General features: G+C 36.2%; 1 protein-coding gene across 10 annotated transcripts in view; it reads right to left on the minus strand.

The window, feature by feature from the left end:
• The window catches only part of LOC128867815 (mucin-12), a 126,320-nt gene that overhangs the window by 10,154 nt on the left and 92,048 nt on the right, over positions 1–24,118 (minus strand). For 8 of the 10 annotated variants that reach the window (XM_054109345.1, XM_054109348.1, XM_054109346.1 and 5 more), the window contains 7 exons: positions 8,636–8,672; positions 6,917–7,399; positions 6,031–6,048; positions 5,730–5,855; positions 5,314–5,645; positions 5,067–5,235; positions 4,131–4,325 (listed from right to left, as the gene is read on the minus strand). In XM_054109345.1, the coding sequence (XP_053965320.1) occupies positions 4,131–4,325; positions 5,067–5,235; positions 5,314–5,645; positions 5,730–5,855; positions 6,031–6,048; positions 6,917–7,090 (1,014 nt within the window). In that variant the 5' untranslated portion in view covers positions 7,091–7,399; positions 8,636–8,672. The remainder of the gene's footprint in view (positions 1–4,130; positions 4,326–5,066; positions 5,236–5,313; positions 5,646–5,729; positions 5,856–6,030; positions 6,049–6,916; positions 7,400–8,635; positions 8,673–24,118) is intronic. The other 2 variants (XM_054109350.1, XM_054109347.1) reach the window with 1 other exon arrangement.

A 24,118-nucleotide genomic window follows, 5' to 3' on the forward strand; every position in this document is an offset into this window, starting at 1 on the left:
TCCATGTGATATATTATTACAAAGTTTTAAAAACTCCAAAAATTTACAATACTTTTGGTTTTCAAATATGATATTAATTGTCTTTGTGAATGACGACAACAAATGTTTTACCAAAAATTAAATATATTTATATACATATATACATGCTATAACCGCATGTACAATGATAGCTACTACTAATGGCTATTCTCAAAGACTCTATATACTCGTAAGTAGAAATAAAAGTAAAAAAAGCATTTAATGTATATTTGTACTAGATAATATTAAGCTCTTCCACAGTATAAGTAGACAATAGCTAACAAAAACATTCGAATCAAAAATTTCTTATACATGTACATATTGACTGTTCCTTTCAAATTTAGATTAGTTAAGAAACTTGTGCAAACGAAATTTTTTTATAAAAAACTAAGATATAGCGCCATCTCTTCGGAAATTTTTAAAATGTTCAGCAATGGAGGATGGTTCCATGTGTAGAAGTCCACGCAAGTGGGAAAAGTTACTGATCACCATTCACTTGGGAATGGCCAGGACGATTCTTCTGCATATGGTTAAAGCAGCTCACAACGGCCGGGATTAGCCCACGTATCCTCTGGGTAGCTCCGAACATCCGTTCGGGAGTGAGCTAACGTGAGAAGGCGAAGCATTCCAGGATAGCTGGTTGTGCGTTGGGTTTGGGACCCGCCACTTAAAAATCCCCCCCAATGAAAAGTTTAAAAAAGCCTCGGATGAGACCTCCCTATACTGATGACGACCCCTGCAAACGAACTAAGGACTATGATTTGAGGGCATGCACCTGGAATGTCCGGTTTTTTAACATATCGCTAATTTGCGCCCACGCCCCGACGGAGGAGAAGGACGATACGACCAAAGATTCCTTCTATGAGCGCCTGGAACGTTCCTATGAGCGCTGCCCCCGCCACGACATAAAAATCGTGCTTGGCGACTTCAACACCAGGGTGGGCAAGGAGGGAATTTTTGGTCCCACAGTCGGAAGATTCAGCCTGCACAACGAAACATCCGGTAACGGACAGAGGCTGATCGATTTCGCCGGGCCCCGAAACATGCAGCACCAGATTCCAGCATAAGAAGATTCACCAAGCCACCTGGCTGTCTCCTGATCGAAAAACACGAAACCAGATCGATCATGTTGTGATAGATGGAAGACACGCTTCTAGTGTATTAGATGTACGTACGATCCGAGGACCCAACATCGACTCGGGTCACGCCTCTGTGCAGCAAAAAACGTGCATCTACCTACGCAAAGAATGTTCGACATCGAAAATCTGCAATCACAACAGACAGCCAGAAGATTTGCCACTCGACTGTCACTCCTGCTCTCAGAGAGTACTGCCCAACAAACCGACATGCACGAACAATGGAGCAACATTTCTCGTTCTCTACGTACCGCCGCCGAAGAAGAAATCGGATTCCGGCGAGCCCGAAAAACAATTGGTACGACGAGGAATGTCATGCTGCCGCAGAAAGAAAGGATGCCGCCTATAGAGCCACGCTGCGATCGGGCACAACGCGAGCCATGTGGGATCGCTACAGAGAGCTGAAAAAGGAAGAGAGACGTATTATCCGAAAGAAGAAACGAGAGACCGAAATACGTGAGTGCGAAGAGCTAGCGAGCGTATTGTGTGAAAGGCTGAAGCCCACCGTCAACCAACTGATTGGACCTTATCAGTGTGGCTTCAGACCTGGGAAGTCTACCATCGACCAAATATTCACAATACGCCAAATCTTGGAAAAGACCCATGAAAGGAGAATCGACACACACCATCTTTTCGTCGACTTCAAAGCTGCATTCGACAGTATGGAAAGTAGTTACCTGTATGCCGCGATGTCTGAATTTGGTATCCCCGCAAAACTAATACGTCTATGTAAGATGTCGTCGCTCAACACCAGCAGCGCCGTCAGAATTGGGAAGGACCTCTCCGAGCCGTTTGATACCAAACGAGGTTTCAGACAGGGTGAATCGCTGTCGTGTGACTTCTTTAACCTAATGTTGGAGATCATCGTACGAGCCGCAGAACTTAATCGCTCAGGCACAATATTTGATAAGAGCGTACAATTGTTGGCGTATGCCGATGACATCGATATAATCGGCCTTAATAACCGCGCTGTTAGTTCTGCCTTCTCCAAACTGGATAAAGAGGCAAAGCGAATGGGTCTGGTGGTGAACGAGGACAAAACGAAGTACCTCCTGTCTTCAAACAAACAGTCGGCGCACTCGCGTATCGGCACCCACTTCACTGTAGACAGTTATAATTTCGAGGTTGTAAAAGACTTCGTCTATTTAGGAACCAGCATTAACACCGATAACAATGTCAGCCTTGAAATCCAACGTAGAATCTCTCTTGCCAACAAGTGCTACTTTGGACTAAGTAGGCAACTGAGCAGTAAAGTCCTCTCTCGACGAATAAAACTAACACTCTACAAGACTCTCATCATGCCTGTCCTAACGTATGGCGCAGAAGCTTGGACGATGACAACATCCGATGGAGCGAAGCTTGGAGTGTTCGAGAGAAAGATTCTGCGTAAGATTTTTGAACCTTTGCACGTTGGCAACGGCGAATATCGCAGACGATGGAACGATGAGCTTTACGACGACATAGACATAGCGCAGCGAATAAAGATCCAGCGGCTACGTTGGTTGGGTCATGTCGTCCGAATGGATACAAACGCTCCGGCTTTGAAAGTATTCGATGCGGTACCAGCTTGTGGTAGCAGAGGAAGAGGGCGGCCTCCTCTGCGTTGGAAAGATCAGATAACTTGGCTTCACTTGGTGTGTCCAACTGGCGCCGGTTAGCACGAGAAAGAAACGACTGGCGCGCTTTGTTAAACTCGGTCAAAATCGCGTAAGCGGTTATAGCGCCAATTAAGAATTAATTGATTAAGAAGAAGTTCAGCAATGCCATACTGTGAAATGCGTATGATATTTACAGGGTTACTCTTACTGTTACTGACCATTTTGTGACCAGCAAAAAATGGTTACCACTTCTAATGACCACAATTCTGGTGCACTGGTAACGTTGTCAAAAGCGTACAACCCACCATAGACGATTTAGTTCTGTGTGGCAAATCACCATTTTTAAAAGCAAATCAGGGGTCAGTGGGCATACAAAACGGCAGAGAAGTTCTTTGTGCGCCTTTAGGAAGCAATTGCTGAATTAACTGTTTGCATGCTTCTTTTGGCATGCGAAAATGTTGTTCAAAGTTATTCTTAGGTAAATTAAAAGCAGCACTGCTGCTCCGAAGATATTTCAATTACCTGAAGTTTTCATCTTCTTGATCAATTAGCAAAAAAAGCGATGAATTTGATAATATACAAGCTTTTCTCTCGAAATTCGCGTGTTAAACTTCCTTTTGATTCCAAGAAGTAAGTACCCGCTTGCCGCTTTCCCTTTACCACTTAATGTGCAGGTAACAATGGTGAGCAGAATACCAAAATGGTGTAAAAGCTGTCAGCAAACAAAATGTTTGTTACTAGCGCACAATAGACCTGCTAGATGTAAATCATTTTAGTTATTACGTCATCTTTGTTGGTATATTATGATCTGCGGCTGGAAAATAAGTTTCAAATAAAGCAGCGGATGGTTTTTGTGTTAAACTTGATAAACGTTGTACCGAAATGCACCAAATGGTTCAATAAGAATGTCTTGCTGATAATTTATACCGTAAAAGGAATTTTAATCTGGTACCAGGTCGACCACAGCGAAAAAGTAAGTGGTTTCATTGAAATATAATCGTTTGTCAAAATCATTGGAATTGAATAGGGAATTCTTCAGTATTGTTTTGTCAATGAGTTTTTTATTCTTCAGGTCCTGTACCACACGCGATAAAGCACCATCTCACAGGACAAAAGCGAGTTAACTGGTGTGGACAGCAGCAAAAGGTTAATATTGATTCATACAAAAATCCTTGTCACAAAATAAATGTACACTGGCGTTTTTTTTTAAGTTCGTTTGCTTTTGTATTTCCAATTTAAGTGCTGATAATGTTCGCAGTTGAACTCTAAGATACATGTACAGTTTTACGATTCGAATGTCAATGTGTTAATTATTATTATTAATATAATTCCATGTTAAATATGTTATTTGTGAAGCAAAGTTTGGAAAAATAAGTACCTGATAGGGAGTTTGATTGGCATAATTGAGGGCGGCACGTTGTGTACCACGAAATAGAAGCATTCTAGCACAAGCCTCTTGGTTGTTAACAGCGCATACATGCAATGGTGTGTTACCGGAAGCGTTACGGCCATCCATGTCCGCACCATAAAACAATAAATGTTCCAAATGGTGTACCAGACCATGCCGACAGGCCTACCATTATTCCATAGGTTTATTTATGTATATATGTTTAAAGTATACACATATATTTATGTGGCATAATGCATTGAGTTGAAGTTGAAGTATTATATAAAAAGCCAAAGAAATAAAAATTACATATAGTTTTGAATAAATAAATTTCACTGTAGTTTTGTAAACGGCGTAAATTAGAATCTATACAGAAACAGAATTTAGGTTACACATCTGTACTATGTAGTTACGTATCTATGTATGCAGCATACAAATCTTACGAATAAATGTAAAAGATAATGCAAATTATCCCATACTTAACCAACACCATTTGATTGTACCTTGACAAATATAGTGTATAGCAATTTAGTTGTTAGACAAGTTCCTCGCTTATGAACATAATTTATTTTTTGTAATACTTTTAGGAGCTCTGAATGATTATTATTTCTCAATACGCAAGTTTTTAGAAATTTGCAAAGGCGTTACTTGGTATAGTTATAAATTTATCATAATAAATATGAACAAAATCTACTTCTATGAGCTTAAACGTTATTCTCATTTGTTACTAGTTGCTGATGCTCTCCGTTTTCTATTTCCGATTCCTATATTGAAGTATTCTTGTTTTGGTCAATTTTTGTCATGAATCGGTAAATGTTATTTGTTGATAGTACCCAATTGCTCAAATATTCAATTAAACCCGTTCACAATGATTGTACTTATATTTAAAAAACTTCTACAATAATTTCCATGCCTGCGAACACTCACCTGATGCACCTCGTTCCAACCCTGAGTGTCTTGTATACCCAAAGTGGCGTGATCGTGCAATAAGCTCTCTGTTACCTTCGAATCGCATTTACGTGTTATTGATATATAAAGGGGCGTTATGCCACGTGCGTCTTTATAATTAGGTGACGCGCCCAATTCTAGTAATGTCCTGAGTGGTTTTAAATAATAAATATGTCATTTTATTTTTTTCCAGATTAATTTATCGGAAATTTGTTTGTAAACTTACGTTACTGCCTCCAGAGAGTCCTTTTCAACGGCTCTATGGAGAGCTGTGGTGCCGTCTTTGGTGCGATAGTCCAGCAAAGCGCCACCATTTACCAAAGCTATTAGTAATTTATTTGGTTTTTTAGCTGCAGTCGCTACCGTTAACGGAGTTTCGCCACTTTCCGGACAATGAAAGTTGGGATCCAGTCCCTTGGCACACATTTTTGCTATCTTCTCTACATGTCCTGCATTGATGCACTCAAGAAATCGGCGTAAGTTGGCGCGAGTATGTAATGCCTTTAACTGTCTTTCGTCCAGGTTTAGCATTTTGTAAACTCGTCTCTTATACTTAAGCTATAAATGGAATGTGAGTATTAATATTGGCTGGCATGCACATATGTACATATACATATTATATATGAGGATGTCCGTATCTACCTCTAAATAGCCGACAGGGCCGTTGAAGGGATAATCGCCTAGGCGACGCTCTTCATCGAGAAATTTTCCAGCCTTTCCATTCAAAGGAGGACAAAAGAGCCCATAGTTAAAGCTCTCCTTGAGTTCCTGTTAAATAATATAATAAAAGTGATGTAAATGTTTATGAATAAAATACATTTGTTTCATTCCCAAAACGTCAAATTGCATTACATAAATATTTAAATAAAACATAAATGCTTGTAAGCAGTTTTATAATTATTACTTTATTCAGCGTGCAAGATATCGAATATTCAACACCAACCTTAAACCAAAAGGCCACCTAGGTATGTTTTAGCAGAAAATAATATAAAACATTAATCCAGTGTTGTACAAGTATAGTTGTGGAGCGATCATTTCACCAAATAAACGTTCATATGCAGTAGTGTGGCGGAACCGTTCAATTGTCGTCAAGTGTCAAAATATGTGCAGACATTATGTGAATATTAAAAGTATTTGTGTACGTTGATTTGTATTTATTTTGCGATAAAAGCAAATTGACAAAAGCGTAATAAGAAGAGAAAGGCAAAATAGACATAAATTAAGGAAAACAAAATAGAAACGCTTTCATATCAAACACAAATCTAAGGACCATAATATTTCATTATTCAGCGCTATCAAGTGCGTGAGTTCTATTGCAGATTCGATTTAATAAGAAGTTCGGAATGGATTGAATCTGGGAAAAGTGTCGGATGTAACAAATGCAAACAGAAACAAATTAAAGCTGAGGAAAAGTATTGCTGGAAAATTTAACTAACATCTTTACATCTGACTCATAATACCTTTGTCAAATTATTTTTAGTATTTTTAGAAAATTTCTAATTAATTAATTACTTGTTAGCTTTTGCCTGAATTCGGTGATATCGATAGATTTGGCGAGTGCGCTAATTTTTTCTAGATTTGTACTTGATTTGAACATTCACATACATCTGTATCTAAAAACTCAAATAAAAATATTTATGGGTTAGTATAGGTATAAATTGTAAAATGTTTGGTATTCGAAAGTTAGTGAATATATATACATACATAATATTCGAAATCAATGTTACGTAAAAGGGGCAGCTACGAAATTATCAGTTATATTTTGATACCTTTAACAGGGTAGGGTCCGAGGAAGCATATGCTAATACGATTTACTTTGCTTCACTTACCTTTGGTAATGAGGAGAGCACCTGTTGTTTGACATCCCAAACTAAACGATCCGAAGGAAATTGCAGGCATTTGTAGACGTTCAGTTCGGGCACATGAACCCGCACCAGTAGCCAACCGTCTCTGGGCTCTGGTGGTGGTTCATCGTCAAACACCGACCCTGAACTGGAGTCCATATTGGCCGGGTTTTGTTTGACTTTTGGCGTGGGTGGGTGGTAGGTCGTAATTTTGAATGATACTTTATCTCAGTATCGACAAGAAAAATATTTCTCTGCTTTATGGGTTTATGGTTAGTGAATTTTAGTGTATGGAGAACTTATTTCGGCTCGCTCTTGGGTGATGCTCTGCCTTTCTAAAATTCCCAATAAATAGTTTTATTTTATAATTTATTTTAGTGTTCTTAGCTTTAACAATTGTATTATCAATACTAAATGCATTTCGTTGTAGCGGCAGCCCAATTTTATGGTGCTTCATTGGTGGGTTAGCTGCAAAGGAAATTATTTGAAAAATAATTGCACTTTACTTCTTGTATATTTGTTTAAAATTTTGCACATATATTCTTTATTAGTTGTTTGACCTGCCTCTCCAATTTGCACATGATTGTCATCAAATCCGCGGTCACCTGAACGATATTCATGCATAAACCCACTCGTATACGGCGGTCTTAAGCTTAAATATCTTTTTTGAAGAAACACTTCGGTTTTTTATAGCGTGGAAGTAATAGATATCATATTAAAATTTTCATTTGCGATATTTAAACTGTTTCAAACGATGGGAGGTCTATTATACTATTTTTATTAAATGCATTTATTTTAATCGAGCACATTTGTATTGCATGTTTAACCGCTTAATGATTTTGAACGAACAGCGCTCGCGTGCAGTGGGACATCTATAACGTACCGACCTGAGTGCTGCTCGCAGGCTTCGACTTGTTTGTATTACATACGAGACATGAATGAATCGTGCTTGCCAATCGCACGACAATATAAACCAAATACAAAATAAATAAAAAAACATGATTTTTGGTCTGGATGCTTCTGCTAGTTCTTGTGAACGAGTCACTGTTATAGAAATTTACAATTTTCAATATAAAAATCATAAAATTATTTATTTGATATTAAATACCTTAAAAATAATTGTATTCTTTACCGATGACGTTTTCTAAATTTACCGCATGTGTCGCGTCCAATTTTTAGCTTAAATGGTCAAATACTTGGGTGATAACGAACTTTATCAGGAATATATTTATAGCAAAACGTGCCATGTATACCTACTTAAGTTTTTAATTATATTCAATATATAATATATATATAAGTGCATACATAGAAATGTATTCTTATGTATGCATATGCGTTGTTAAATAAACGTTTAATTCAGATATTGAATACGCTCACAACTTGGATTCAATTGAGGTGAAATGAGGGAGTGCAATTAAAAATTTTACTTGTACATTTTCTCTCATAAGGAATTGACTACTAAGTTATTCTATCATAAAATCAAAACATGCCCCACAAATTGGTTGAGAAGCTGGGCTTAACATCTTTCAAGAACATATGTGCTGGCCTTACATTATAATCAATAATTAACTTTTTCTTCGCTTTATATTTAACGTTAAAAGTTTTTTTTAAGTGTTAGTCATTAGATGTGTGTAAATACATACATATGTATGTATGCAGGCGAGGGGAATATCTATTTGAAATAAACACTCTTTAATGACTTACCGTTGCGATATTGATGATTCGCGAAACTCAGGGATATCTGAAAGAAATTAAGTACATATGAGGTATTTAATTAAAATCTTTGAAATATTTACATAGGGAAATACATATATTTGCAATCGAGTACTTACACACACACACACACACACATATATATATATATATATATTGTATATATATATAAATATAATATATGTATATATATCAGCATTTTATCAATAACTATTGTATTTTCACAATTTTTTTCGCAATTATTTCATCTTTAATTAAATACAACTTAAGAATTTGAAATTTCTCGCTTTCTTATTAGAAATTGAAAAATTAGTATGATGTTCCAGTTGAAGAAATGGCTCTACGATGCATGCAAACAACGTAGACTTGAGAGAAAGGTGGGAACTCTCACTCGAAGTAAATCAACTTTAATCATTGATTGTAAATATGTACGTGCTCATTTCACACATTAATTACATAAACAATCACTGCATGAGTATGCAGATGAATGCCATAAAAAACCAATGGCAGCAGCGTCACAGATTCAAAGCTAACAATATATGTAATATGGTATGTTTATGCATATGTAATAGGTATGTAATATACATATGAATGCAGGCCCATATGTATCTTCGAAAGAAAAATTTTTAGATGTAAAAGATGTAGATGATGCTGTAAGTCATTGAAAGGAAACGAAATATGTCAAAATAGTTACAACAGAGGCTTAACATATGTACACATGTCCACATGTAAATGAATGTGTGTAGTTAAAGGAACATACCTATGCGTGCAGGTATAGTTGCAGTTTTAGCAAAAATTGCTTGCGGCAATCTTTGCCGCAACACTTCTTGCCACTGCATACGAGTACACGACTATCATCATTAGCTACATACATATGCACATATATACAAACATAATACACATATGTATATATGAGTTATTTGGAGCAATGAAAAGTGTGAAAATGAAATTGTGACAGGTTAGCAATTGAACTGACACGTCTTAAATGGATTAGAGCAAAGCATGAAAATTATTAACAGGCAAGTTATATCGCTTGCTTACCGTAACGACAATAGGATTTTCCTTTTTAATAACTATTTTAATCGTACGTGTGAGAAGATGAAACTTACTTACTATTCTGAATTCCAGTTCTTTTTTTTTAATTTTATCTACAGATATTTGAGCGTTGTCAACTACTATATTAAATTACAAAATTTCAATAGCTAATTATAATTAATAATATTAATTCATGAAGATCGAGATATTCAACTTTTGTACTAAGGCAGTTTTTTCTCCACTTTGATGTCGAAAGCAAATAGTATGATTTTGATCATATTAAAGGAAGCATCACGTTTCTCTGAGATCCGAGTATTTTCAGAAGCGCACGCTTTTCTTCTGTCGCCATTGAATATATATATATATATATATAATATATAATTGGCGCGTACACCCTTTTTGGGTGTTTGGCCGAGCTCCTTCTCCTATTTGTGGTGTGCGTCTTGATGTTGTTCCACAAATGGAGGGACCTACAGTTTTAAGCCGACTCCGAACGGCAAATATATTTATGAGGAGCTTTTTCATGGCAGATATACACTCGGAGGTTTGCCATTGCCTGCCGAGGGACGACCGCTATTAGAAAAATGTTTTTCTTAATTTTGGTGTTTCATCGTGATTCGAACCGACGTGCTCTCTGTGAATTGCGAATGGTAGTCACGCACCAACCCATTCGGCTACGGCGGTCGCCATTGAATACAGTCTTAAAAAATGTAATCCGAGCTTATCATAGTGAAATGGAATGGCTTAAAACTTTATGCCGCTTCTGAAGGAAAATTTACTTTTAACAAAAAAGACAATTCTTCGATGTTTTATGACCGCTGTCAAGATTGAACACGCGAAATGTGGGTTACTATGCTGTGGTAGTGGTATTTGAAACGAAAAGGAGAAGCTCCTTCCCTGAACCAATAACTACAGATAATATGAATATAACTAATCTTCTTCTATAGTATTATTTTAAAACATGGCGCTTATTCTGACTAAACTACAATATGTACAGATATGAAGTATACATATATCAAAAGAAAGGTTTTGATGAGCATATTTCCGGAAAATTATAAAAATTAAAATTGGTTAATTTGTTCATGAAATATTTGCGTGTAAAGTTATCAAAATTTTCATATTGATAACAGCGATGTCTATGCAAAGCGGGATGACACACAAATATACGCATATATATGAGTACGTTTGCTTTGTTTAGCTCTCTTTCTAATGAGCACAGCATTGTATACATTTGGGCATTTTCACAAAAAGGTCAACCACGAGTGCAAAACTCAAACTGTTCCTGAAAACTTTTTGTTGATGAATAATAAATCTCAAATGTGTTTACTTTATAAATATAAAAGAATTTTTCTTTTCTTTTAATTTTGAGCCGAAATATACAACGAATATACAAAATTTACAAAAATCGAACTCTTTTGACCAAATATACCAACTTTTTTCCTTGTAGTATTCCCTTATTCAAAGCAATACTATGATGTTTTTATAATTTAAAAATCTTCTACTGATAGTAACATAATGTTTAACAAGCAGGGAGACTTAGTGGAGATCGAATAACGGTAGTTTTTTTTTGATTACTTCTGCTTATATTCGTATGTCGCGTCCGTTACCGAAAAATAGCATTTATTGTTCTCATTAGTGCAAAAAGTGTTGAAGTATAAATTGCTTTCAGACTTTAAGCAAATAACTTATTTCACTTAAGAAAAGTAGCCATTGACTCTCGACAAAAACGATTAATAAAATTTATTGGTGTTTGAAATTCGTCGCGTCCGTTACCGCGAACCTTAAATTTTAAATAAAGTCGTAGAGATTGCACAAGATTAAAATTGAAATTAAAAAGAAAAATTTAGCAGCTAATGAAATTGTTATTCAAGTTGATTTTGCTGAAAATTATCGCTTGACATGCCAAAACAAAATTCAAGATGCCCACTTTAATTATAACCAAGTAACAGTGTTTACGTGCGTAGCTTAGGTTCTTGGTGAAACCAAGTCCTATGCTGTTATCAGTGATAGAATGACTCACAGTAAATTCGACATTTACTGCTTTATTTCCAAAGTTATCAATATCTTACAAAACCAGTACAAAGGAGTTACCAGCATTTATATTTTCTCTGATGGAAGCACTTCCCAATTCAAAAATAAATTTATTCTTTCTAGTATTCCAAGACTTGCAGCTGAATTTCATTGCGGAATCTTAGAGTGGAATTTTTTCACCACTTCACATGGCAAAGGTTCTGTACACGGAATAGGTGGCGTAGTTAAACGAAAAGTTGGGCAAATCGTTAAAGCAAGAAATATCATTCTCGGTGATGCCTTATGCTTCTATGAATGTGCTAAGAACAACATTGATGGAGTTAAAATTTTGTATATCTCTGGAACACAAATTGATAGTTTTTCTAATCAACTGTCAGAGTTATGGCAAAATGTTCCAAATATCAAAGGAGTTAAAAGTATGCATTGGTTTTCATATTTCGACATTAAATGTATTGAAGTTGCTCGGACGGCCTATTCATTAAAGAAAATAATTAAAATAGACCATCATAAAAACTAGTAACTTTCTTCTTAATTTTTTAAGTCGTTTTTACTGTAATATTACTTGAGTTTTTATTTTCAATAAAATTGAAGTGTTATAATGAAAAAAATTCTATTTCCTAGCTCATGGAAAATTTTGTCGCGTCCGCTATGTCGCGTCCGTATTTCTTCTATACTCAATTAAAAAAAACGAAGAGAAATTTATCATATTTCATAAACCTACGAATAACAGTCATCTGTTCGCATTTATTAACATATATATTGTATATATATAAAAATCCTTAATTTGCTGAATTTTGTATATTTCTGAATGCGCCTCAAAAAAACTTCTATTTTTTGTCGCGTCCGTATCACTTTATAATTGCTTATAACTACGTACTTATTTGTAAGAGATCTTTCCCGTATATATTAAAATCTAGCACTCCGTCAGCCATTTAAAACAATATCAATATATATAAACTTTTACTTTGTCTTCATTGTTTTGGACTCACTTAAAAGCGTACAAATGTCGCGTCCGTTACCGTGAAAATGCCCATTTGGATTCTCAATAATTGTTTTGTTTTGTTCTCTTTACTAATAAATATGTATTCATGAACATAGTCCCAACAGGTGCTGCGAATTTTTTTCAAAATTTTGTTGTGATGGCAATAATTGGTATGAATTGACAATTGACTTGAAATTTGTCAATTCACTTAAAACAACGGTAACAGTGCAAATTAGAAAGAGACAGACGCAAAATAGAATTTATTTTAAGAAAAAAGTACATCCATATTTAATTTTAAAATATGCCTAGAGACGACCAAGAAGAGTTCGTAGAAGAGTTCCTACTTTAAGTGGAGGAATAGAGCAGGTACATAAGTAAGTGATAAATGTTTGAAACGTCACGTATTGGATATGATTGGTAGAAGCATCCACTTTTGTTTTCGTTCATATATGGTACAATTGAACTACAATATATAAACGTATGTATGTATTTAAAAATTTTGTGCAAAACTCAAAATTTTAAATATTATAGTTTTAAAAAATGGGTAGAGAGAGACAAATTAGTTATTTATTTGATACTATTTCAAAGGTAAACTGTATTTGGGCTATTCTCAGACAAATTTTATAGTAATAGACGATGCCCAACGCCATTTAAAAGAAAACTATTACCTATCAAATCAACGAACTTTTTGACACAGATATACATTTTTAGGTGTTTTTTTTCTTTGTATTGTATTCTATGTGTGTACATGTACATTTTTATGTATGCAGCCATTATCTAATCATATATGAATATGAACTTTGAAAATTTTTTTTACCATTCTTCTTAAAATTTTTTAAAACGTAAAGATCTGTGAAAAAAAAATTTACTTTTTCAAATCCAAGAAATTTTAAGAATGGCAAAAAAAAAATTGTATAAATGTGTTGGTGAATGGCACACGACTTATCATAAAACAAATGCATCCGAATTGTTTGCACGCGGAAGTGTTATGCGGAGAGGCTCAGGGAAGGCGATTTCTATTGCCTCGTATAAATTTGCAGCCGAGCGAAACCACACTTCCTTTTACGTTGAAGCGCCGCCAATTTCCCATTACAATAGCCTTCGCCATAACAATAAATAAGTCCCAGGGGCAAACATTATCACGGGTGGGGCTTCATTTAAAGGAGGATTGCTTTGCTCACGGCCAACTTTATGTTGCGTTAAGCCGGGTTAGATCCTGGGAAAATATACGAGTTCAAATGGGCAATAACGAAAACTTGACGTTGAATGTAGTTTATAATGAAGTAATTTAAAAACAAAAATTACTGATTTAACTGAAAAGAATTTTAAAAATGTTATATGCATAAGTTCTTACATATTACATATGAATAAAAATATACACTTTTCTAATCATCATAACTTTTAATATATAAAAGTGTCACATATGCTGTTTACTTTCCGTGGGAAAAAAGCCCACCCGCTTTTCGGGGGTTACATACTAGTATTGGAAAAATAATAAAAAAAACATATATATCTGACAGAATAAACCATCACTCACTGTTATGTATTGTTTTGTAAGCAATATAATAGTATTGGATACAGTAGAATTGCGTATGAAGATTCTGCTTCTAGCGGCTTGGCTTCTGAACGAATCGAACACTTCGATTATTCATTAGTTGACTCAATTGACTAGCGCAAACTGTTTGTCTTTCGAAGACTTTTTCTTTTGGTTTTTGTTTTTGCTGTTCTTTTGTGATGTTTTATTTGCTATTTAATTTTCAAGGACACCATTTATTTAGTTCGCCATCATTTGACAGATTTTTTATAACATTTATGTTGACTCTTTTTCTCACGCTTCACTGATTTTTCTATTCAAACTACCCGTATTGTTTTGAATGACTTTTTTATTTCGCTTTGTTCAGTCATTTTGTAAAAAAGCACACTTTAGTACATTGTACAATATATAAATACATGCATGTATACATATTATTAGTACTTTTGGGCTTCATAGTTCGTCGTAAGCCTTTCTTAAATAGTGTGGGAAGCCAAATGGTAAAGTAAAAGTCATATGTTTTATATGGGTATTAAATTATAAACTTAAATTTTCAGTTGCTACAGATTAGAGCTTCTTATTGATTTAGTTATGCGAATTGCGAAAATTAACTTATGACTTAGGCAAATCCATCAATTTCGGCTTAGCCTTCTTAGTTCGGCAGAGTCGTATTTTTAAGCATAACCTTTTTTAAGTTGACTAACAACCGAAAATATCCAAAAATATTTTCTAAAAGAATAAGAGAGTAATATTGAAATAAATACATACTCGTATGTATATTATGAGTGGCGGTATACTTATGCTGGTAAGAAGAAGTAAATATGAGCCAACGACTGTCAGTTGCTTACCGTGGAACCTTCTGTCTGCGTTTGTAGCTCTCGCTTCTGCGCTTTTGTATTTGCCGGAAAAGTTTTAAGTGTAGAACTATTGAAACGAATTGTTGCGAAATTTCACACGAAGCTCGTAAAACCCTCTTTTGGCTTTAGTAGCGAATTATTGCAATGTTCTGTCATTTACGGTCTTACTGACAGAGAAGAATTGGGAAAACGGACTGTCAAGATCATCTGGTTTTTAGAGCATCCGCCAAATTTATCGGATGTTGCGCCGTTGATTTCTATTTTTTATTCTTCTGATTACTTTCTTTTTCCTGTGAACGGGAAAGGGCACGTATCCTGAAGAAGCTGACGTAATCAGGCTTCCAATATTGTTTCGAAGAATGAAATATGAGAGCGTTGCAGAAATAGAGGTGTATGTTAAAAGCAATCCTAAGCAAATATTATATTTAAGAAATCGAAATAAAATGTCTTACAGTTGTGAACATGGTGGTAAATTTGATTTTGGAAAATGCTTCGTTTTCAAGATAATTGCAAAAAACCAAGGCATTCACATGGGACGAAAACAGAAGTGGTTTTCGGGGCAAAAAATTCAAACGCCGATATCAGCGAACCTGAGCGAATATTTCAATATGACTAGGTTTAGAATTTTGCGCATTGATGCCTTTTAAAAGTATTATTAATATTACCCAAAAAATATTTACACTAATTTTTCAACTAAACTTTAATCGCTTTAACCGCACGCGACACGTCGCACCTGACATTCCATCATGATATTTATGTGGTTTCTGTTGCTCTTTTTTAACAAATTATATATGTATAAACACACTTAGCAAACATGTTTTTGAGTCAGCAGAAGTATTATATAATGAATCAGATCACATAATATCAATAAAGTTAACAAAAATATGTAGTACTAAATATATATACATATATTATATATATAATTGGCGCGTATACCCTTTTTGGGCGTTTGACCGAGCTGCTCCTCCTATTTGTGGTGTGCGTCTTGATGTTGTACCACAAACGGAGGGACCTACAGTTTTATGGAGACTCCGAATGGCAGATATTTTGTATGAGGAGCTTATACAGGAGAAATACAACCGGAGGTTTGCCATTGCCTGCCGAGTGGCGACCGCTATTAGAAAAAACTTTCTCTTAATTTTGGTGTTTCACAAAACAATTATTACTCCTATCTGGAAATACGGAATAGATATATGGGGAACGGCTAAAAACACAAATATTCAGCTCATACAACGAACACAATCCAAAATATTACGAAATATAACAAATGCGGATTGGTTTATTTCCAATGAAGCCATGCATCGTGACTTAAACGTAGACACTATCCAAGAAACAATCACAAAATGTAGCACTAAGCATATACAGCGACTGTCAGTCCACCAAAATGAAGAAATGCGTAAAATAGCACCGGCAGAAAATATCAACGAAGATTAAAGCGACTTACACCGACTGATCTAACTATAAGATTTACAGTGTAATCACAAAAAACAATAATATCTTCTTCTTACATTGGTAAAAGAACATAATAGACCCTAATTGTACAAAAATTACATATTGTTAATATATAACAGACTGTAATAAATAAAGGGGAGATATAAAAACAAAAAAAAAAAAACCGAGATTCGAACGTACGTTCTCTCTGTGAATTCAGAATGGTAGCCACCCACCAACCCATTCGGCTACGGCGGCCGCAAGTACTAAATATATTAAACAATAATAAGTTTAAATAAAAATACTATCAGGAATATCTGGGAGTGGGTTATGAATGCATACATTAAATTTGATTGTTAACCTATAAAAATATGCTAAAACAATGTACAGTTTTAACTTTTGATATTTTGTCTGCGGTGAATCTTCTTGTGGAAATGCCCATATGTAGTTTAAATTTGATTTGCTAGTCAATTAGTTATTCGGACTCGTATGGGTGCCATTGTGAATGGGTGCTTGGTTGCTTGGCTTAACATACACATGTGTATGTATGAATACATTTATATGAGAGCCCCACTGATGAAACCGACAATTTTCCAATAAAATCTGAATAATTCTTAATCACCAACAACAAACAGATAACAACAGCAATTGCTACCGAGAATATGCTGCAAGAGCTAATCGCACATCTCATTTATATATTAGTAGGTATGTTTGGAAGGTACATACGAGGTGTGTTCAAAAAGTATCGCGAATTTTGTGTTTTTTCAAAAATTATTTATTTATTCATTAATATCTATTTTGTCCCCTTCAAAGTAATCCCCATGAGTTTTATGCACTTGTGCCAACGTTTTTTCCTATCTACAAAGCATTTCAACAAATATTTTTTTTTATTTTGTTCCGCTCCTCCTTCGATGCCGTCTTTACCTCGTCAATCGTAGCATAGCGTCGACCTTTCATGGGCCTCTTCAGTTTCGGGAACAAGAAAAAGTCACAGGGGACCAGATCTAGAGAATACGGTGGCTGTGGCATCATTAGTGTATTGTTTTTAGTCAAAAAGTCGCGCACAAGCAACGATTTGTGAGCAGGGCCGGATTGTGAAGCAAGAGCCAATTTTTGTTCTTCCACAAATCCTGGCTTTTCTCGAGGATTGCTTCGCGCAAATTGCGCATAACTTGCATTTAATATTCCTTATTCACCGTTTTACCCTGTGGCAAGAACTCATGATACACAACGCCCCTGCAATCGAAGACATCGGTAAGCAAAACTTTTACAGTCCACCGAGCTTGGCGCGCTTTTTTCGGTCTTGGTTTGTGCGGCAGCTTCCATTGAGATGATTGAGCTTTGGTTTTCACGTCATAACCATAAACCCACGATTCGTCACCAGTTATGACCCCCTGGAGCAAATTTGGGTCGTCGCGGACAGAGTTCAACATCTCATTAGCAATGTTCATGCGATCCTGCTTTTGGTTAAACTTGAGCAATTTTGGTACGAATTTTGCGGCGATACGTCTCATGCCTAAATTATTGAAAAAAATCGAATGACACGAGCCAATCTATATGTCTAGGTCCTCAGCAACTTCTCGGCACGCTTTCGTCGTTCACATCTTCTTGGCCATCTGAGAACATTTTGTACCACCGATTTGGTCCAAAGTAGTTTCTTCGTATGACACAGTCAACATTCGGAATGCATCCGCGCACTTAATTTCGTTTTTCACACAAAATTTGATACAGGTTCTTTGATCCATCTTTTTGAATAGGTAAAGATCGAAGACGAGCCGAAACACGTGCAAGCAAAGCAGCTGTCAACAACTAACTGAACATTCAAAATGGCCGAACTCGTCGGCATGAGGGAGAGACATGAGTACCAACATATCGCCACAAAAAAATCGAAATTCGAATATACGTAACCTGCGAAAATTCAAAATTCGCGGTACTTTTTGAACCCACCTCGTACATACATGTATACGTATATAGAAAACGGAACGAAAGGGGAATATACGAACTAGTTCGTATACCGTTCATAAAACCTCTGTGGAAGTTATTACTTTATAGGAAAATTCCTATCAACTATTCATTCTGCAGGGTATCAACCATAGGATGGAATAGGATATTTAAGTACATACTTTAAGTACTAATCATTGCAGGATACGCACCACAAAGCCTAGCACAATTCACTCCAACAAATTAACAAAATACAAAACCAACAATGCTCCACATTTATATAAATCAACACAAATGGAGCAACGGAAAGGCGGCAAAATATATAAAACTGTGATAGTTAAAAACTACAACTGGAATTGGAGTAAAAAGTATTTGTCGAGACACCTTGGATTGAATACACCACAACTGGAAGCAACCGCAATAACAACAATACATGCAATTACTTATATTTTTACACATATACATACCTACACATATAAAGAGTTATATATACATAGTTCTCATCAGCGGAAAGCTGCGAAATGCCCCTACTTTCGTCTGCACACAAGTATTTACTTATAAGGAAGGCAAGAGGGCGTCAAGGCATGCCAAGTGATCCAATATGTTCAGGGGCGATGCAGCAAACAAGAAATTTGCAAAAGCAAAATAAAATAGCATTCGCAGCCTTAAAACAAAGCAAAAACAGCCACTTCAAAGAAAACAGCAACGGCAAATGTAACAGGACAGCCAACAGGCAAGACGTGCAGGTATTAAAATATAAAAAGAAATAAAACAGATAACAACAACATTTAACAATGCAACATGCAGACAAACAAAATTTTGCAATTAGTGGCAGAATTAAATGCGACATCACCATGAACTGCAACAACAAACAGCATGGCTATGGATGGCGTTCGGGAGCTGGGGCTTGGTCGTTGGTGGTTAGGCGAAGGTGGCTAGAGTATGCCCTTTAGCAGAGGTCATTAACACGTCGTGTTTGTAGAAGTGGTTAGAAATGTTTGAAACGAAAGCTTCCATGCTTGAAAAATGATACTAGCCCAAAACGTTGAAAGACGAGTTGTTATTTAAGAAAATGATATGTAATCATTATTAAAAAAAAAAGGTTGTCTGTAAAGTCGGTTTACTGACGATAGTTTAACGTGATAACGTCATAAGAAAATACTGATTGAATGGTTGCATTTTTCAAAAGAAAATTTTAATTTTAGTTGTTTGATAGATATTTTGTATGGATATAGAGAATGAGTTAACATTAACATAACATAATATACTTTAACATAACATAACATAACATAACATAACATAACATAACATAACATAACATAACATAACATAACATAACAGAACATAACATAACATAACATAACATAACATAACATAACATAACATAACATAACATAACATAACATAACATAACATAACATAACATAACATAACATAACATAACATAACATAACATAACATAACGATTGCTTCAGGAAATCTCGCACACCATATCACAAATTGGTCAGTGAATGTTGAGGCCATTCAAAATTCAGATCACAGCGCAATAACTTTTAAAATCGAAAACAGCTCCAGCGTTACTGCTGCAAAAAGTACATCAACCTATCTATACAACAATAAGACAGCCAACTGGAAGAAGTTCGAAGAAGTTTTAGATGAGCAGCTCAACATAAAAGATATTTTAAATGTAGACCTTGCCAATTGTACCGCATATGATCTGGACAATACTGTAGAATCTCTTACTGGAATTATCAAGAAGGCGTGCTCAATATCTATGAAAATTCGAGGACGTGGCAAAGCAGCAAATCCATGGTGGAATAATGAACTCGAGGATCTTAAGAAAAAGTGCATCCAACTTCATCATAAGCTAAACAACTCAAAAAATACTCAAATTTCGACAGCAGTTGCTATGCAACATTCCAATGCTAAACGCACATATGCCGCTGCACTAAAGAAGGCATCAACTGAGCACTTCCGAGAATTCTGCGCACAACAAGGCAAAGAAAATGTCTGGTCACTGACAAATCGATTAATTAAGGATGCACCATTACATCGACCTCCAATGACGCTTCAATATAGCGGACCATACTCTGACACCAGCGCCGGCACAGCTGAAGCTCTCCTGCAACATTTCTTTCCTGACGACACCGTTGACTCTACGCGTGAACACCTCCACCGTCGCAATAGAAACAAACATTACCTTAACACACCCAAGGATGAACCATTCACTGAAGAAGAAGTACTCGAAGCGTTAGTAACCATGAATCCAAATAGAGCCCCAGGTTTAGATAACCTAACCTTGGCTTTTACAAAGAAATATTCCAAATTTCTCACAGCTCTCTATAATGCATGCCTCCGGGTGGGTTACTTTCCAAAAATTTGGAAAAAGGCTTACATTAAAATTTTACCAAAGCCAAACAAAGTTGAAACTAATGAGCTAGGATCTTACCGCCCCATAGGACTCCTTCCTGTGTTCGGAAAGCTGTTAGAGAAACTCTTTACCAAACGCCTTATATATCATGCTGAATCGAATCAACTTTGGTCTCCAAAACAATATGGTTTCAAAGAGCAGACCTCAACTTTGGATGCTTTGCGTAACGCAATTGAAACTATTGAGAAGGAGAAGCGTAAAAAGCGGCAGGTAATTTGTGTGTCTCTAGACATTAAAGGTGCGTTTGATCACGCTTGGTGGCCGGCGCTCTTAAATCAGCTAGAACGAATGCAAACTCCGTCTAATATTTACAGGCTTATTATAAGCTATCTTACAGATCGCAGCGCTTCACTAAACTACGCCGACGCCACTGCAACAAAAGCAACAACTAGAGGCTGTATCCAAGGGTCTGTATGTGGTCCAATTTTTTGGAACATTATCATAGATGAGCTTCTTTCTATGCCGCTGCCTGAAGGGTGTGAAATTCAGGCCTTTGCAGATGACATCCTCTTAATAGTCAGCGCCAAAACTGTAAAAGAACTGCAATTTTACGCTAATGATGCTTTGCGCCTAATATATAATTGGGGAAAGAATGTGAAGTTGACTTTTAGCGACACCAAGACATATGCTATGGCATTTAAAAGTAATGCTAAACAAGCTGAACTATTTTTAAATGGCAATCGACTAATCTTCGTCAAAGAAATTAAGTACCTGGGTGTAGTAATAGATGATCGACTGAGATTCACCAACCACGCTAAGTACGTTGTCGATAAAGCTCAGCGAGTATATAAAAACTTATGCCGATATGTTAGACCCACATGGGGTGTACACGCAGACAACGTTATCACAATCTATAAGCATGTTGTGGAGCCAACTATAACTTACGCTGCAAGTATATGGGGCAAAGCTATACAGTTTAATTATATTCGCTCGTTCCAAAGAACTTTCGCTATACGAGCAATCAGAGGCTTTCACACAGTTTCGGCTAATTCGGCTCTGGCGCTTGCAGGATTCACACCGCTGCATCTGAAGATAAAAGAAACTATGCAAATCGAAAGTGTCAAATTATCCGGAGTATATGATGAAACACTAAACGTCATGCTTGAACAACGCACTACACCAAAAAATCAACTACATCCTTCCGAGCGTCAGTCTATACGTTTTGAAAGTATAGCATCACAACAGGAAGCTGACAATACTATGGACGCAAATGCGACCCACATCCATACCGATGGAAGCAAGTTAGAAACAGGCGCTTGTGGATCAGCTTTTGTCGTTCATAAACAAGATGACGACTGGACGTCACGTAAATTTAAATTACATGACACATGCACTGTCTTCCAGGCTGAAGCTCTAGCAATTGACACTGCACTTAAATGGGCTCAGAATGAATTGAAAACTGAAAAGCTAGTCATATATAGCGACAGTCGCTCTTGTTTGGAAGCTATCCAAAATCGGAGCAACCCCAATCCTTTAATTGCATCAATTCATCAGCACCTGTACCTTCTTCGCCAGCGACACAGAATTGACTTTTACTGGGTCAAATCGCACATCGGTATTGAAGGAAACGAGCGTGCAGATGAACAGGCAAAAGAAGCAGCAAATCAAGGAGTCGATCCAGTATATACTGCATTTTCCTTAAGCTATGCTATACGGCAAATACGTTCTCAAATATACGAGTCATGACAGCAGGAGTATGCCGACGATACCACTGGCTCCATTACAAAGATTTTCTTTCCAATTCTTGAAGATGCGCAACTATACCGACAACTCTTTGGGATATCATTTGAATTGACACAGCTCTTTACTGGCCATGGTTTCAACAAGGCATACTTAAAGCGATTCAAAATCATTGACGAAGACTGGTGCCCGTGTGACCAACTCACTGTGCAGAGTATGCATCATCTTTTGCACGACTGCCCACGCTTTCACAGTGCACGACAGAGACACGAAACATTCTGTGCACAATATGATATTCCAGCATTCAACATAAAACAAATTTCAAAATATCCTAGTTTGATAACATCATTTAATGAATTTGTCAAAAAAAATAATTGATAATTTAAAAAACTTCAATGCTTCAAACATTCCTACCTAATGTCTTAATCATAATAGTAATATAGTAGAATAACCATCTAACTGCTTGTATCCAATCGCAGGCATTTTATTTCAGTTAGTTTTGTTAAACTATAAAATATTTATGTAATTGAAAATACTTGTAATCTATCTGAATGTTATACTGCACATATGTATGAAAATATTTGCTCTAGAAAACAAACTAATTGAAATAATAAATTACTCGAAACGCAGTAAGCGCGTAGAGCCCAAGGAAAAAAAAACATAACATAACATAACATAACATAACATAACATAACATAACATAACATAACATAACATAACATAACATATCATATCATAAAGCATTCACCAACAGCTTTCATTTGATACCCATATTGTACATACACGTCCGAAGGTTACCCGGGTCCACGTTTTGACCTATATCTCGAGACCCTATCTACCAATAGGTATTCAAACTATACGGAAATCATCTTCAATACCTACTTAACAATCTGTGTAAGTTTGGTTTAATTCGGTTCAAAGACACGGCGGGTCCACGTTTTGGCATATATTTCGAGACCCTAGTCATCAATAGGTATGAAAATTACCCCGTCTTAAAGCACTTATCAACAGCTTTCATTTGATATCCATATTGTACAAACACATTCTAGGGTCCACGTTTTGGTCTCTATCTCGAGACCCTAGTCACGGAGCGGATGGAAATACTCTGAACTAAAGCATTCACCAACAGCTTCCATTTGATACCCATATTGTACATACACATCCGAAGGTTACCCGGGTCCACGTTTTGACCTATATCTCGAGACCCTATCTACCAATAGGTATCCAAACTATACGGAAACCATCTTCAATACCTCCTTAACAATGTGTGTAAGTTTGGTTTAATTCGGTGCAAAGACACGGCGGGTCCACGTTTTGGCATATATTTCCAGACCCTAGTCATCAATAGGTATGAAAATTACCCCGTATTAAAGCACTTATCAACAGCTTTCATTTGATACCCATATTGTACATACACAACCAAAGGTTACCCGGGTCCACGTTTTGACCTATATCTCGAGACCCCAGTCACGGAGCGGCACGAAAAATACTCTGTACTAAAGCATTCACCAACAGCTTCAATTTGATATCCATATTGTACAAACACATTCTAGGG

This window comes from Anastrepha ludens, chromosome 6 (assembly GCF_028408465.1).
Source record: "Anastrepha ludens isolate Willacy chromosome 6, idAnaLude1.1, whole genome shotgun sequence".
In the NCBI taxonomy this organism is placed as follows: Eukaryota; Metazoa; Arthropoda; class Insecta; order Diptera; family Tephritidae; genus Anastrepha; species Anastrepha ludens.